This window comes from Centroberyx gerrardi, chromosome 1 (assembly GCF_048128805.1).
Source record: "Centroberyx gerrardi isolate f3 chromosome 1, fCenGer3.hap1.cur.20231027, whole genome shotgun sequence".
Taxonomy (NCBI): Eukaryota; Metazoa; Chordata; class Actinopteri; order Beryciformes; family Berycidae; genus Centroberyx; species Centroberyx gerrardi.
The window spans coordinates 34,670,290-34,684,958 of NC_135997.1; the positions used below are offsets into that span (position 1 = coordinate 34,670,290).

A 14,669-nucleotide genomic window follows, 5' to 3' on the forward strand; every position below is an offset into this window, starting at 1 on the left:
CAGTAAACACCTTGTTATGTTTGTTACCCATCAACGAGCATCCTGACAGTCCATTTCTGACAAAATGACCATCAAAAGTTTGGGGACACCTGATTGAATGTTCTATATTTTTCATTCTCTTAAAGCCATTTTGATCTAAAGGCTTCTGTTTAAATGCTTGAAATGTGTTTCTTAGACAAACATAAATTGTGAAGTTGATCCTATGTATGAATTTCTTTCCAAAGCCTTTGATTTTCCATCAAGGCAAAGGGCGGCCTACTTTAAAGAATCTAAAATATAAAATAACACTTTTTTGCTCACTGCATAATTCCACTTGTGTTATTTCATTTCATTCAGTTTTGAATGTCTTTACTATTATTCTAAAATGTGAAAAATAGTAAACATAAAGAAAAATGTGGTGTGTCCAAACTTTTGATGGGCAGTGTGTATATCCCTGCCATCGTTGGCTCCATGCCCGAAAGCTTGTTACTGCTTCCATAATTTCTATATGTGGATTGGAGACGCATTGCATTTCCATTTTCTTATTAATGTGGCCAAATGCTTTTCTTGGGTGCATTGACACCCGAATTTTATGCATCTTTGCTCTCAGATCACCCAGGATGCATATGAAGGCATGGTGTAAATGGGGATAAAAGGTTTGAGCCTAATTCACACCCATGACATCACGAGTACATAGTAAGCTGCTGGGACGCCTCTGGGAACTGTATTTGTCCGGACATCAGACTTCTGAACCGACCAGTTAACCGACCAGGTATAAAGAGAGGAAACTCTAGCATTTCTACTAGATGACTCCCAGTGAATGCATGTGCATGTGTAGTTTCATATTTAGAAGAAGATGGGTCTCTGTGGGGAGTGTTGGTGGCTCCATAGGTCGGGGTACATGCCATGTGCTCATGGTCTTGTGCGCTTGAGTCCTGCTAACAGTCTTTGCCTCATGTCCTACCCTCTCTCTCCCATCTTTCCTGTCACCCTCCACTGTATAACTGTCTAATAAAGAGAGGTGCCCTGAAAATATCTTGAAAGAAAGGAAGGAAGGAAGGAAGGAAATACATAATTGGGCCCATTTTTCACCGTTCGTTTGAGCATTTCACTTGGTCGAAAGACATTCTTTTTCCGAGGGGATCAGGTTGGTGAGGCTGTTCTGCTCCAAGAAGCTGTGCGGAGTGAGGTTTGTCTTGCAGTCGGTGAGTCATGCATATGCACACTTAATGACAATGGGAGAGTAAAAAACATTGTTTTTTTTACAGACACTGTTTCAGTAACCACTCAGTGGGTGGGTTGGATCACCCTAACTTTGACAGGCTCCCGCTTTGCACAGAAGAGTTACTTTAGTATTGGTTCCAGTAGATTTTTCTTGCCACACGCTCTCATTTTTCAAGGTGTAATGTTTGCTGTTTCAGAGGCGCTGCCACCACAGACTGTAAAAAAAGATGGAGTAGTGTGTGTGACGGCATCCAAAAGATGCCGTCAGACACAGATGCCAAAAGATCGGGTTTATGATTGCAAGCCAACGCAGTCAGAGCGAAGCCAAGGGTCGTCCACAGAGCCGCAGCTCCGCCTGCTATTGGTCCGTAATCGGCGATCTGTCAATCACTGGACAGGCGACCTGTCAATCACTAGGAAAACAACCCCGTTTTATAACCATTATATCCCGTTAATGACGCAGTTATTTTGAAAATCGGCATAAGGACACACATTAGAAGAAGAGACCAAAACCTCTCGTCGAAAAAATTGATTGACTTTGATTTCGATATTTTGAGTGAGAAGTTGGGTTGTGGTCCCATTGACTTCATGGAGTTGGGCAGTTTGGAGTCTTTTTGGAGCCGGCCTCTAGCAGACGTTAGAGGAACTGCCGCTTGCCGCCAATTCTTTATTGGCTTCAAAGTTCACCTGTTGTTTTGGCCGCTTGCCTGCCACCAAGTGATTGAAATTCTAGTAGCAGTGAACCAAAGCTAGCCCTATGACCTTCAAGTCATATCCCCTAGTGAAAGCCTTCACCGCTTAATAAATCCCCCCAAGTTAGCATGAAGGAAAACAGCATAATGATCCAGTTCCCGTGAAATATCGATCAGCTGTCCTCTCTACCTTGCATGTTGATACTCATCCCTGTCAGGTTCAATCCATATGATCTGTCGATCATACATGCCCCTCACGCTTGTCTTACAGCCAATCCCAAGTCAGACTGACTTCATACAAATATCAGTCTAATCCCTGTAATTTATTGATTTACAGTGTCATTTGACCACGTGCCTATAGCTACCAAATGACTCCAAATCAGCATAAAGTTCAAATAAGCGCTGAATAATCCGATCCCTATGAATTATTGATCAGCTGTGTCCTTTTTAGACGATTTTGGTCCAATCCCTGTGATATGTTGATCTGCTGTGTGCTCTGTGCATGGCTCACTGATGAGCAGTATCATGGCAAAACATCACATCTACCTTTTGTCCTCTTCCTGGGTTTGATATTTAGTGGTTTTCAGGGACAAACGGGTCCCTGCAGGGGTTCCCTCTGATTACCTCTCCCCACTGTTCCCTCACCACCTACAGTACAGTAACATTATATATAAAGCTATGTAAAATCAAGGGCATCAGTAAGGAAATGAACTTTTTTTTTTTCTGGGAAAATTGAATTTCGCAGTGAAAACTGTTTACTCAGGATGCTGATGTGATGTAGCGGCTGATGAGTAGCCTGGTCAGTTAAGGTCAAGGCAGGCATGTTTGTCTTTGATAGGAGCTCCATCTGAATTCTGCTTCAGGCATATCCTTAATAAGCCTATGGACTTCAAAGCAGCTAACTTGCATTTGCCACACGTACACTATACCCTCTTCAAAATCAAAGCTGTTTTTTTTTTGTATATTCCCCCTTGCGTATTTAGACAGTGATAGCTGAGGGGTTACAGATGTCGGGGGACCAGAGTACAGAAAACGGTGCAACTGGGAATCAAACCTTGACCGCTATTACACTTGGATGCAATATTTTCATATTTTGATATAACTATTTGGGCAGTAAACCTCAGCCTTGACTTGCCCCATAAGTGTTTTCACATATTGTTCTGTCTTTGCGATCGTTAGAGTTTCTGTTATGGTGACCATTCACTATTGCCATATGTGGTGTTACACAGTCCTATAAAGAATGAGTGGTAAAGTATGGAAAAGCATGATTGGGGTACTATGGAGATGAATGAATGGGGGACTATGAAACTGGGATGATTTTCCACTTTTCCACATAGATATCAGAGTTGACTTCCACACGCATGGTCTCCGGTCACCAAAGACATTTCACCAGTATAGTATACTCTAAACAGCCCTTTTAAAAGAGCCTATACTAAACTATCATTTTCATGCTCGCCTTGATTCTGCTGATTCTGTCACATGTGAAAACCCACATGTGAATTCAAAGCACGTGCATTTTGAACACATGTTGGTTTTCATGTGTTTTCCCATTTCCCACGTGAAGATGACACTTGCACCTGTGAATTGTCTCTTTGCATGCGAAATTACGTTTTCATAAATATTGTCATGTGTAATGGCAGGTGAAAAAAAATGTTCAAATGTGGAAAAAAAAACACTTCTCACCTATGAATTGAAATGTTCACATCAGAAGTAAAAACTGCCATGTGATGTCGGAATACAACGTGAAAAAAATTGTAAACCATGTGAACAATCTAATACTGAGGCTTAATTCCCCCAATAGCTATATATCCAGCCAGAGGCACTGTGATGTTGCCTTTGAATGGGCGCGCTGATTTGGCTGCTATTTAGTGCAGCCAGGGAGGACGGGCACAGACCTAATTAACAGAGTATCGGGCTGCGGTGTGACTCCAACAGGCAAATCAAGGCAACCTAGACCCAGGACCCTATTAGTATGCTAATAAAGTCACTTCTCTAATGACTGATTAGCAATTCAGCAGATTTTGTCCTCGCTCTGCTTGTACACACAAATAAGAGAAACACTCCCTCAGCACGCACGCACACACACACACACACACACACTTATTAGTTAGCACATTATTTTCTATGTTCCTCATTGCTACCAATTTATTTATCGCCCTCCCTCCCTCCCTCCGTCCCCCACTTTAATGTTCAGTTCAAATCTATGGGACATGGAAGCCCTTGGAGATGGTAGTTACTATTGTGACGAATACAATGTGAATGTGAAGATCGCTCAAGCAGAGCTAAATGAGATTTCTTTGTTTGGATCGTCAGGCGCAGTAGAACTAATTTGAGCCATCGTGTAAGCAAAGTTTATTTTCTTTGTATGAAATGCTGCGATACATGTTGAGTGGAGCTTATGGCACGCAAACGGTACCTTGACAGACTCATTCCATAGCAGACTGTGTTATCGTGTTGTTGTGGGCATGCTGAATAACATGTTTTCTTCTGGCATCTCTCTTTTTCTCTCTTTCACTCCTCAGTGCTTAGTGGCCTCTGCTCCAATGACTGCCCAGATCAAGTCAAGGTAAGAAACCTGTATTTGTCTGTCTTTGTCTATTTGTCTGAAGACACTGTTAAAGTGCGGCTCTTTAACTTTAAGTCATTATTAGTTTGAACTCACCAAGACAGACCAGCTCTTTAACTTTAAGTCATTATTAGTTTGAACTCACCAAGAGAGACCAGCTCTTTAACTTTAAGTCATTATTAGTTTGAACTCACCAAGAGAGACCAGCTCTTTAACTTTAAGTCATTATTAGTTTGAACTCACCAAGAGAGACCAGCTCTTTAACTTTAAGTCATTATTAGTTTGAACTCACCAAGAGAGACCAGCTCTTTAACTTTATATCATTCATTATTAATTTGAACTCACCAAGAGAGACCAGCGCTTTAACTTTATATAATTCATTATTAATTTGAACTCACCAAGAGAGACCAGCTCTTTAACTTTATATCATTCATTATTAGTTTGAACTCACCAAGAGAGACCAGCTCTTTAACTTTATATCATTCATTATTAATTTGAACTCACCAAGAGAGACCAGCGCTTTAACTTTATATCATTCATTATTAATTTGAACTCACCAAGAGAGACCAGCTCTTTAACTTTATATCATTCATTATTAGTTTGAACTCACCAAGAGAGACCAGCTCTTTAACTTTATATCATTCATTATTAGTTTGAACTCACCAAGAGAGACCAGCTCTTTAACTTTATATCATTCATTATTAATTTGAACTCACCAAGAGAGACCAGTGCTTTAACTTTATATCAGATCAACTGCTTCAGCTTGTGCCTGCTACAATATCCTTCTGAATAATATTACATTTGTTAAAATGGCCATCGTTCCCCTTTAAGTCATTTTTGCTGTGAGTTTCATGTAGAGGGAGCAGAGTACGTGAAGGCATAAATGGTAATCTCCACCAAGACTTTTAGGGGGCTTTCACACTGGCGTTTTCGTCCGAATCTGGGTACAGTTTGTGTCAAAAGTTGGTAATGTGAAAGCTTTTTTCCAACTCAGGTGCGGACCAAGCAACCACACCTGAGTTCACCTGTACAAGGTGCTACGGTTCCAAGAGAACTGCGGTACGGTTCGCATCAGTGAGAATGCAGTCTGTTCAGGAACATTCAGGAAATAAAAACGAGCGCATGCACTTCTGCTGTGACATGATGGAAAAATCAATCTGTAAAGTCTGGCCAGTAACGGGGCTGTAGTGATGAGCTCACCTAACAGACGTGAATGATTGCACAGCCAGTAAAGCAACAAATGGGCAGCGATGCCGGGGGGCTCGGGAACAATCGAACTCGGGTTTGGACTCAAGCAAACGTACCAGGTGTGAAAAGGACCTGAGAGTCCTAAGATCCCAGAAAGGCCTTACAGAGAAGCACCTGGCACTGTCTTTGCCTCTCCTCTTTATAGAGATTCAGTGTAGGAAGGACTTTGCACATTATCTTTCCCATCGACAGGAGGATGTTGGTGTTTCGGTTGTTTTGGTTCGCCGTCTCTCCTCCCCGCCTGTCGCCCAACTGACCGCTGTGATGAATGCAGTAGACGAGTGCAGCTCCCGGCTGTTTCGGCTCCTCCTCTCCCCCATCCATCACTCCCTCTATCTCTTTCTATTTTGCTCTCTCGCTCTTCTTCCTCTTAGTCACCTCTCTCTCTGTCCCTCTTTCTTTGTGTCGTTCTGTCTTTCAGCCCACTAGTCTGTTCCTCTGTGGCTTTCTCATCTTTTCTCTCTCTCTCTCTCTCTCTCTCTCTCTAACAAGAGCTGTTTTTTTTTTTTCCTCATTTCTATTCCTCTCTGACCTGACTGTTGAGTCTAACAGGATAAAGGGCCAAGTCTCTCTTGCACTGTCTGTGTGTGTGTGTGTGTGTGTGTGTGTGTGTGTGTGTGTGTGTGACAGTCCTGTGATTAGCTGGTGTGAAGCGCTGGGCGGCTAGACAGATCTCTTCATTAGGTGTCATCCCTTCATAATGAAGAGATAAGGCAGTCCTCTGCATTTGGCCGCTCACACACACACACACACACACACACACACACACACACATACCCCTCATAGTTATTCATGCTCAGTCAAATTCAAGCCAGTTGGGTCAAACAGTCGCTATGTCACCCAGCAACAATGAAACCAAAAAACTGCTCAAGGTCACTGTAGCGACAACATGTCTGTCTTTCAACCTGTATGTCTCTCCCTCTTTCTCTCCTCTCTCTCTCTCTCTCTTTCTCTCCTCCCTGGGTGCGTTCCATTTGATAACGATTTCTCCTCATCTCCTCGCCTCGTGTCTCCCCCTCGACTCCTCGGTGAAAGGTCACGGGGGAAACGAGGAGAAGATGCGAGGAGGAGAGGAAGCGGGTGAACCGGGTCCTGTCAGGTGGAGCGTCCTCGCACGCGCCATATTGAAGTGACGTTTGAAGTGTGGCGTTGTGTGTGTCTGTGCAACCTGGGTTAGGCAATAATCATGTAGGCCATTTGACATCTCACCAGCAGTGAACCAAAGTTTTATTCTTTTCATTCCACTAAATGACCACAGATCTAGCTGTAAGAACATAATGTGCAAAATAGACAATGAAATGCTGTTAATGGGGTTTAGAGGTTTAGTATGTATTCTCCCCGAAGAGAAATTCCATGGCAACACACACAAACACAATTCACAAGAAAGATTAAGACAGAATGGGAGACGCATCAAGGCTACATACAACTGTGGATTTTATCTGTCATTTTTTCGACACATTTCTGATGTTATGGAGCTGGGCTTATGCATCGAGGATACACCGGAGTATCCTCCAACACACCTCATTGGAGGACGGAGAGGAGACATGAAGGATCCTTCATTTAACCAGTTGGAACATCCTTAATGATGGCGGCTCATTTTTGGATGCCGAGTCAGTGAGGAGTCGAGGATCGATTTTGGCCAAATGGAACGCACCCCCTGTCTCTCTCCCTCACCTGTCTCACCCTCACTGTTATGGACTCAGACAGATGATATGTCAACATCTATGAATGTTTTTAATTTGTGTGTGTGTGTGTGTGTTTTTTTGCAGCCTTTTGGTGTAAACCAGCCCGGGCCCTACGTCATGTACACCACGGTGGACTCCAATGGCTACCTGAAAAACGCCTCAGGTTAGTAGCCTTAGTTAGTTACTCCCTCACACACACACACATGCACACACACTCTCTGTCTGTTTCTCTCTCTTTTCATCTCGTCTCTATCCCTCCTTGCTGTCGATGTTGATCATTTGATTTGATTGTGGTTGATTTGATTTAATCTGGGTATCTGTGAGTATATGTTTTGGGTTTTTTTGTCCCCGTCTTTGGTGTTAAGCGCTCATTGCTGTGGTGTTTCTGCACTGCACTTCCCAGAGATCACCTGTCAATCAAACAGTGTGGGCGGGGCTTGGATGTTCTGTTGATGCAGTTTGAGTTTCTCTTTTCTTTGTCTGTTCAGCCATGGTGGCTATCGCTGCTCGTGCTAACTACCCAGTTCTGCTATCGATTCCAAAACGCACCAATTCCTGTGAGCCAGAGGAGGTTGGTATAGATAGAAAGTAGCAAATTTATTTATGTGAAAATGTTGTGGATTATTATGTAAACCTTTACTCAACCAGGCCCGGCTTATTAATAACATAACCTCTTCACAATGTCGGCTAGCCTCCATCCGGCTGAGCACCACAGGGTTTGTGTTGGAGGGCTCCGAGAAAATAGAGAAAGAGAAGAGGCGCAGGAGATTGAAAGACAGTTGTTTTCTTTAATGAGAAAAACAGAGATTTACTGCATAGCACTCTACGCCTCCAAGACAAAGGTTAGAGCAGAAAGTGCGGTGGGAAAACAAGGCAAAAAGAAGGTACTTCCAAACACCACGATGCTGCGTGTGTGTTCAGGGGTGTGTACAGTACAGCTGAAGTAAAGGAGAATAAATCCGGTTTTATAAGGCTGCAATGTTTACCCCTATGATGCTTCTGGAGTCATGCATGCCTAGTTAATGTCTGTTTATTCAAGTAATCACAGGCCTGATTTTTTAGACGCTAAGTCCCTGTGTTTGTCCTGTGGTTATCTGCATGTTATCTGCATGTTGTTTAGACAATAATGAAATAGCTTACATCTCTATTGTATGAAATACTGTAATACATCTGAGGCCTCTATTTTCGTGATGCTGGATACACACTTGAACAGATCCTATTCAGAAACTTACCAGCCCTTTTTGTGGATATGTTGGCCAATTGGACTTTGATATAAATCCTTCAAGCAGGAAAAAACAGGATAGAACATTTGTCATTGTAGCTTTATACGCATGTGGCTGTAGTCTGAATGATTGTCTGCACCATGACTCACGGAGTGGAGATTGTGGAGGCGGCTGCTTCCTCTATAGATGTCAGGCACTGGCTGGTGGATGACACCTCCCGTAGCCAAACTGTCCCTGCAGTTTGCCGCTAACCTCTGTTTGGCTCTTTGTCGAATATCATTGAACCGTTTCCTACCAGAGGTGTTTCCAAGTCAACTTTGCGAGTCCCAAGTCAGTCTCAAGTCTTGAGGCACGAGTCTCAAGTCCAGTCCCAAGTCTAAATGTCAAGTCCAAGTCAAGTCCATGTCATTAATGTCAAGTCTCAAGTCTAAATGTAGAACAGCAAGTCAAGTCAGAACAAATCAAGAGTCCAGTATCAATTTAATATCTTAAAGAAAACTAAATATCTAGGACTTTTCAATGCAATATGGTTTTAATAGGATAAAAACTTGGTAAGAGCATCATGAGTTTGATTTCTATAATCAGTTTCAACTTCAATAAATTCAATCATTCCATACAAATTCAGAAAACAGAATTTAAATTCAGTCGTCCGCTGGAACAAATCTCATCACTTTCAATCTAAGTCATTTACACAAACACAAGATCTCAAGTCAAGACTTTAGAAAAGTCAAGTCCCAAGTCATCAGAAGAAGTCACGTGAAGTCTCAAGCAATTAAAATTGCGACTCGAGTCTGATCATTTCAAGTCCAAGTCATGTGACTCGAGTCCCCACGTCAGTTTACTCTAAAACAGTCGCTCTGGACGTTTGTCCTCCATCACCAAATTGTCAGACCTCCATAGCTCAAAGTGCACTGCGAAAGAAAAGAGGTGATTTGATTGGCCGTGGCGACGCCAGCCCCTACAACACCTACTGATAATGTATTCCTCCTAATCCCTAAGAGGAAATATACAGTACATTCTAGTAGTGCTTGTCAGGCTGTTTTTTTAAGGACGAGTCCAAATATCTTCTAGCGGGATTAGCCAAATATTCAGCATGGTGTAACTGGAGCGGTATAGCACTGTCAGTAGCTGACATTTTCCTCATAGTTTCTGCTATTGTAACTGCGTGGCTACCACAGAAAAACACTGAGGCGGTGACAACTCCTGCCAAACACAAACACTGGAGGCCTTTTTCCTCTGAACTTTCTTCCTCAGTAAAGCAGCATTCGGCTTCCTCGTTGTTTTTCCTCTCTGATTTAAGTGCAAGGTGCAGGTTTTGGTAGAAAAGATCTGGCTCTTCCATAAAACGTGAAAAGCCACATGAGACTTCTGGGTCTGTAAGGTTCTGTGTCACCTAGAGTCTTCTTTATCTCTCTCTCTCACCCGCTCTCTCTCTCTCTCTCTTTCTCTTTTTCTATTTCAACTTGCTTTATTGGCATGACATGTAAATACATTTGTGTTGCCGAAGCATATAGAGGAGAAAATAATAGATACAGAAAGAATCTCTCTCTCTCTCTCTCTCTCTCTCTCTCTCTCTCTCTCTCTCTCTCTCTCTCTCTCTCTCTCTCTCTCTCTCTCTCCTCAGACTTATTTACATCGCTCTCTCTCTCCCTCTCAATTTCCAATTTTCCATTTTTTTTCAATTTCAACTTGCTTTATTGCCATCACATGTAAATACATTTGTGTTGCCGAAGCATATAGAGGAGAAAATAATAGATACAGAAAGTCTCTCTCTCTCTCTCTCTCTCTCTCTCTCTCTCTCTATCCCCCCCCCCCCCCCCCCCCTTCACTTTCTTGCTTGCCCTCTCTGCGGCTGACAGAAGTCTTTACGGGGCCGGGAGCAGCATCATTCCCATCATTGGGTGTGTCTACACAGGAAAAAAACAATTCTGTCAAAAGAAACGACCCCGCTACCCCTCTCTATAGATCTCACTGGAGTTTACTCTAGGCAAGAGCTCCGCAGCAAAACAGGGGTCAAAGGAGCGAAAAGCTGGAAAACAGGGGTCAAAACCACCAGCTGCAATAGCTTTCGTTCCATTTTAATTCTTACCGGAAAGCAGCAGGGTGGTAGAGCGAAAGGCCCAGGAGCCACTTCAAGCATCCACCCTGCTGAAGTGCCCATGAGCGAGGCATTGAAACAGGTACTGTTCTCTAGCTGACCTTTGACCTTCCTGTGGAGGCGGCAAAAGAAGATCAATCCACATCTCAATTGTCGCAAAGCTTAAAAATCCTTCCTGAACTCGTCTGCTTCTCTTTGTGATTAGTATAGATTTAATAAGGGAAATCAATGAGGGGTAATGGCTTTGACCTGGATTCACCTCATCAGTAAAGTAAAGGTATATTTTGTACATTCAGGATAGATAGAGAGATAGATAGATAGATAGATAGATAGATAGATAGAGTGCTGTATTAGCTGTAGTTAATCTAGTTGATGTTCTGGTGTGGGAAGGACAGAGAGCTGGATGAGGACTAGATGCACTGACAGCCTGGGGTTGGAGATATATATAGTCTGCTTGTGTGTGTGTGTGTGTGTGTGTGTGTGTGTGTGGTTGGGCGTGTGTGTGTGTGTTAGTAATTTCACTGTTTCATTTACCTGTTGGGGAGACAGATCACAGTCTAACACCATTATTATTTCCCTGCCACTAGACAGCTATAAGCTCCTGGCTACAGCACTGTGCTAAAACTAATCTTTGAGTGTCTGTGGATTCTTCAATTAGGCGCTTCATGGCCAAGCCCAACTCAGTGTAAAAAATACAAATACTACCTGCCTAATATACATGTAGTTGCCAGTTGTCTCAAGGCTTAAAAATCCTAAAACATCTCTTTTTCACGTACCTCTACATTTATACAAACCAGTAATCCCTTAAAATACCCTTACATTTACATTAATTCACCCCTTAATTCATGCAAAACCCCCTTAAAATGAGTTAAGGGAGTTATTAATGGAGGAGACCCCATCAAACCCACGTTAAACACCCCCTTAATTTTTGACTCCTTTCTTTGCAATGCAATGTAAAATTCAGGGAGATAGGAAATTCCCATTAATAACTCATTAATAACCAGTAAACCATGCATAAAAGGCATGGAAAAATCCCTTAATTTCTAGTGTCTCCACGAACTAACCCATGAATAAATCCCTTATAAACCCATGATACTAACCTTACTTTTTTAAAGCTGTTATTTTTAATGGATAATTAATGTTTATGTAATGGAGAAATGAAGGACATTCCAGGGATAAAATTAAGGGGTTTGGTTTCGTAGAGGACTGAGGTGGATTTAAGTGGCGAGGCGGAGAAGGGATCCTGGCTTTCACCTGGACCCAGCTGCTCAGTCTGGTTCATGGAAAGAGCAAGTGGTCTCTTCACATTGTATCCACTCAGTGCTTCTATTGGTGGACATGTTTCCCCAGACAGCGTCTATGAATTCTTGGGTTGCCATGTTCAATAAACACACTCGCAACTATTTAACATTAAAATAGCCAGGCATATTATATCTGCCTGCTAGAACTCAGTGCGTTGGGTTATTTTTCTGGTGTGTGTTTGAATGGAGTGGACAGAGAAAGAGGGGGAGAGAGAGAGAGAGAGAGAGAGAGAGGGGGAGAGAGAGAGAGAGAGAGAGAGAGAGAGGGGGAGAGAGAGAGAGCAGCCAGAGGCTTTGCCGGCACAACTCCCCAGACCCCTCATTTAACAGCAGCAAAGTGCTGCCAGGGAGCAGGCCAGCCTGTGGGCGTGTGTGTGTGCGTGTGTGTGTGGGTGCATGTGTGTGTGTGTGTGTGTGTGCGGTGATTTAAAGTGTATTTATTCTGTAGCTCGGAGCTCGGGGAACAGCCAGTGAGGCTGCCAGAGATGAGCAATGATGGGGCACGCACGCACGCACACACACACACACACACACACACACACACTCACAGTGTCTGGGTCTCTCCACTGGGGCCCAACGATCTTCACTTACCCTTCACCCCCTCCGAAAAAGAGAGAGACAGAGCAGAAAGGAAAGGAGATATCGGGGGGTGAGAGATGAAAAGGGACCAAGAAAGTCAATCTGAATGGAGTCGCTGTATAAGAGAGGGAGAGAGAGGGAAAGGAGGAGCGTAAGGAGAGAGAGGGAGCGAGTCAGTGATGTAGGATGGAAACGGGGCGAGAGACAGAGAGACGCCGAGTGTGAGGAGAGAAGAAGAGAGAGAGAGAGAGAGAGAGAGAGAGAGAGAGAGAGAGATGGGCGATAAAGGAAAGAGGAAGGAAGTGGGTCAGAGGAGAGGAGGGAGCTGATGGGACGGATAGAAGAAGGAGAGGAGGGATAGATGTGGGCGGAGGTGGAGCCAACCTGGTTTGGTGAGGAGAAACACACCACCGACACACACACACACACACACACACAGAGAGGCATGTTACCTCATGATAATGCCACCCTCTTCTCTGACAGATAAAGGTCAACTGCTACACTGTGACACATGATCTAGCTCTCTCTCTAACTCACTCTGTCTTTTGTTTGTGTGTGTGTGTGTGTGTGTGTGTGTGTGTGTGTGTGTGTGTGTATTTGTGTGTGTGTTGACAGGTCATTAATATTTCATTTCATTTGTTTCTGCTATAAACTCCTTCTCAGTTACAACACAACCACCTTCTGATAGACTGTAGCCGAAATGGAAATAGATCTACAAAGAGTGTGTGTGTGTGCGCACATGTATATGTCATCAATGCGTGAATGTGTGTGTGTGTGTGTGTGTGTGTGTGTGTGTGTGTGTTTGTTGGGGGTGTGTGTGGGGCATCCATCTTTGTGTGTGTTTGTGTGTTAATGTGTGCGCTTACATTTATTCTTCTGTGTGCATGCATGTGTACATGTGTGTGTGTGCGTGCGTGCATCACCCCACATCTGTCTTTGCATGCCCTTGTGTGTGTGTGTGTGTGTGTGTGTGTGTGTATGTGTGGTATGTGTGGTATGTGTGTGTGCCTTGCCCCTTACTAAGCAGGGTGGATGGATGAGCGTGGGCTGTGATTCTGACAACACCACACCTCATTATCAACTAACTCCTACTGAGAGAGAGAGAGAGAGAGGGAGGAGGAACGAGTGGAGGGAGAGAGAGATAAGCCACATAACACCAGGAGTGATAGAGGCAGAGAGAGAGAGAGTCAGGAGATGAATAGTTGCAGTTATTCATTCACCACCTTTCTATTCCTCTCTCTGCCTCTCCATGGATGCACTCAGAGAGGCAAAAACACACTAGTATGTTTTCCACTGGTTCCCAGCTCGCACATTCCCATCCAAACCATCTGTCTTCACATGGCCGGTGGACAGTGTCGGGAAGCAACGGTTACAGTCATGTTTTTACATTTGCCAGTAATAAGTAGTGTAAGGCAGTGGTTCTCAATGTGGGGTCCGGGGACCACCAGGGGTCCTTGAGGGGGTTCCAGGGAGTCCCCAGCAAATTGATGAATTGTTAAACTTCACCATTACTTCATTTACAAGAAGTTATCACAATTAGAGAATGTAGAAGAATAACTGTTTTGATCATAGTTTCACTGTTATCTCTCTACCTACAATACAGATAGTCTTGGAATTCTGGACAAAATCATATCTAACAATAAAAATATTCTCAGATTTGGGTCAGAGAGACAAAATCTCATCAAATGGGGGTCAGTGGCCCTAATGGACTAAATTAGGGTCCTTGATATGAAAAAGGTTAAGAATCACTGGTGTAAGGAATTACTAAGTCATAACTTCTGTTAGCACCACCAACTAAATATCAGATTGGAGTTGATTATCCAAAAACGATATCCCACCCCTATCTCTGATTCATTTTCCTCATTATTAGTCATCATCCACTAAGCTAGCTTTGATAAGAAACAGTAGAAAAGTTGACTTTGTCTGGGTGGAAGTATTACCACTATTTTGATGAGAAATGGTAGAACAGTTTACTTTCTCTGGGTTTTATCAAGCAAAACGATGACAAACATTTGACATCAGCTTGGTTCCCTGATAACTCAAAGGAGAGGAAACTGAGTTATTCTGATGTTTG

At 43.2% G+C, this 14,669-nt stretch overlaps 1 protein-coding gene across 3 annotated transcripts in view; it reads left to right on the forward strand.

Moving 5' to 3' along the window:
- itfg1 (integrin alpha FG-GAP repeat containing 1) overlaps positions 1-14,669 on the forward strand; it is a 151,222-nt gene that overhangs the window by 111,562 nt on the left and 24,991 nt on the right. For 2 of the 3 annotated variants that reach the window (XR_013507247.1, XM_078289071.1), the window contains exons 13-14: positions 4,418-4,461; positions 7,479-7,557. Coding sequence is in view for 1 of the 3 variants with exons in the window: in XM_078289071.1 (XP_078145197.1) it covers positions 4,418-4,461; positions 7,479-7,557 (123 nt within the window). In the remaining 2 variants the exon portion in view is untranslated. The remainder of the gene's footprint in view (positions 1-4,417; positions 4,462-7,478; positions 7,558-14,669) is intronic. The other variant, XR_013507249.1, reaches the window with a different exon arrangement.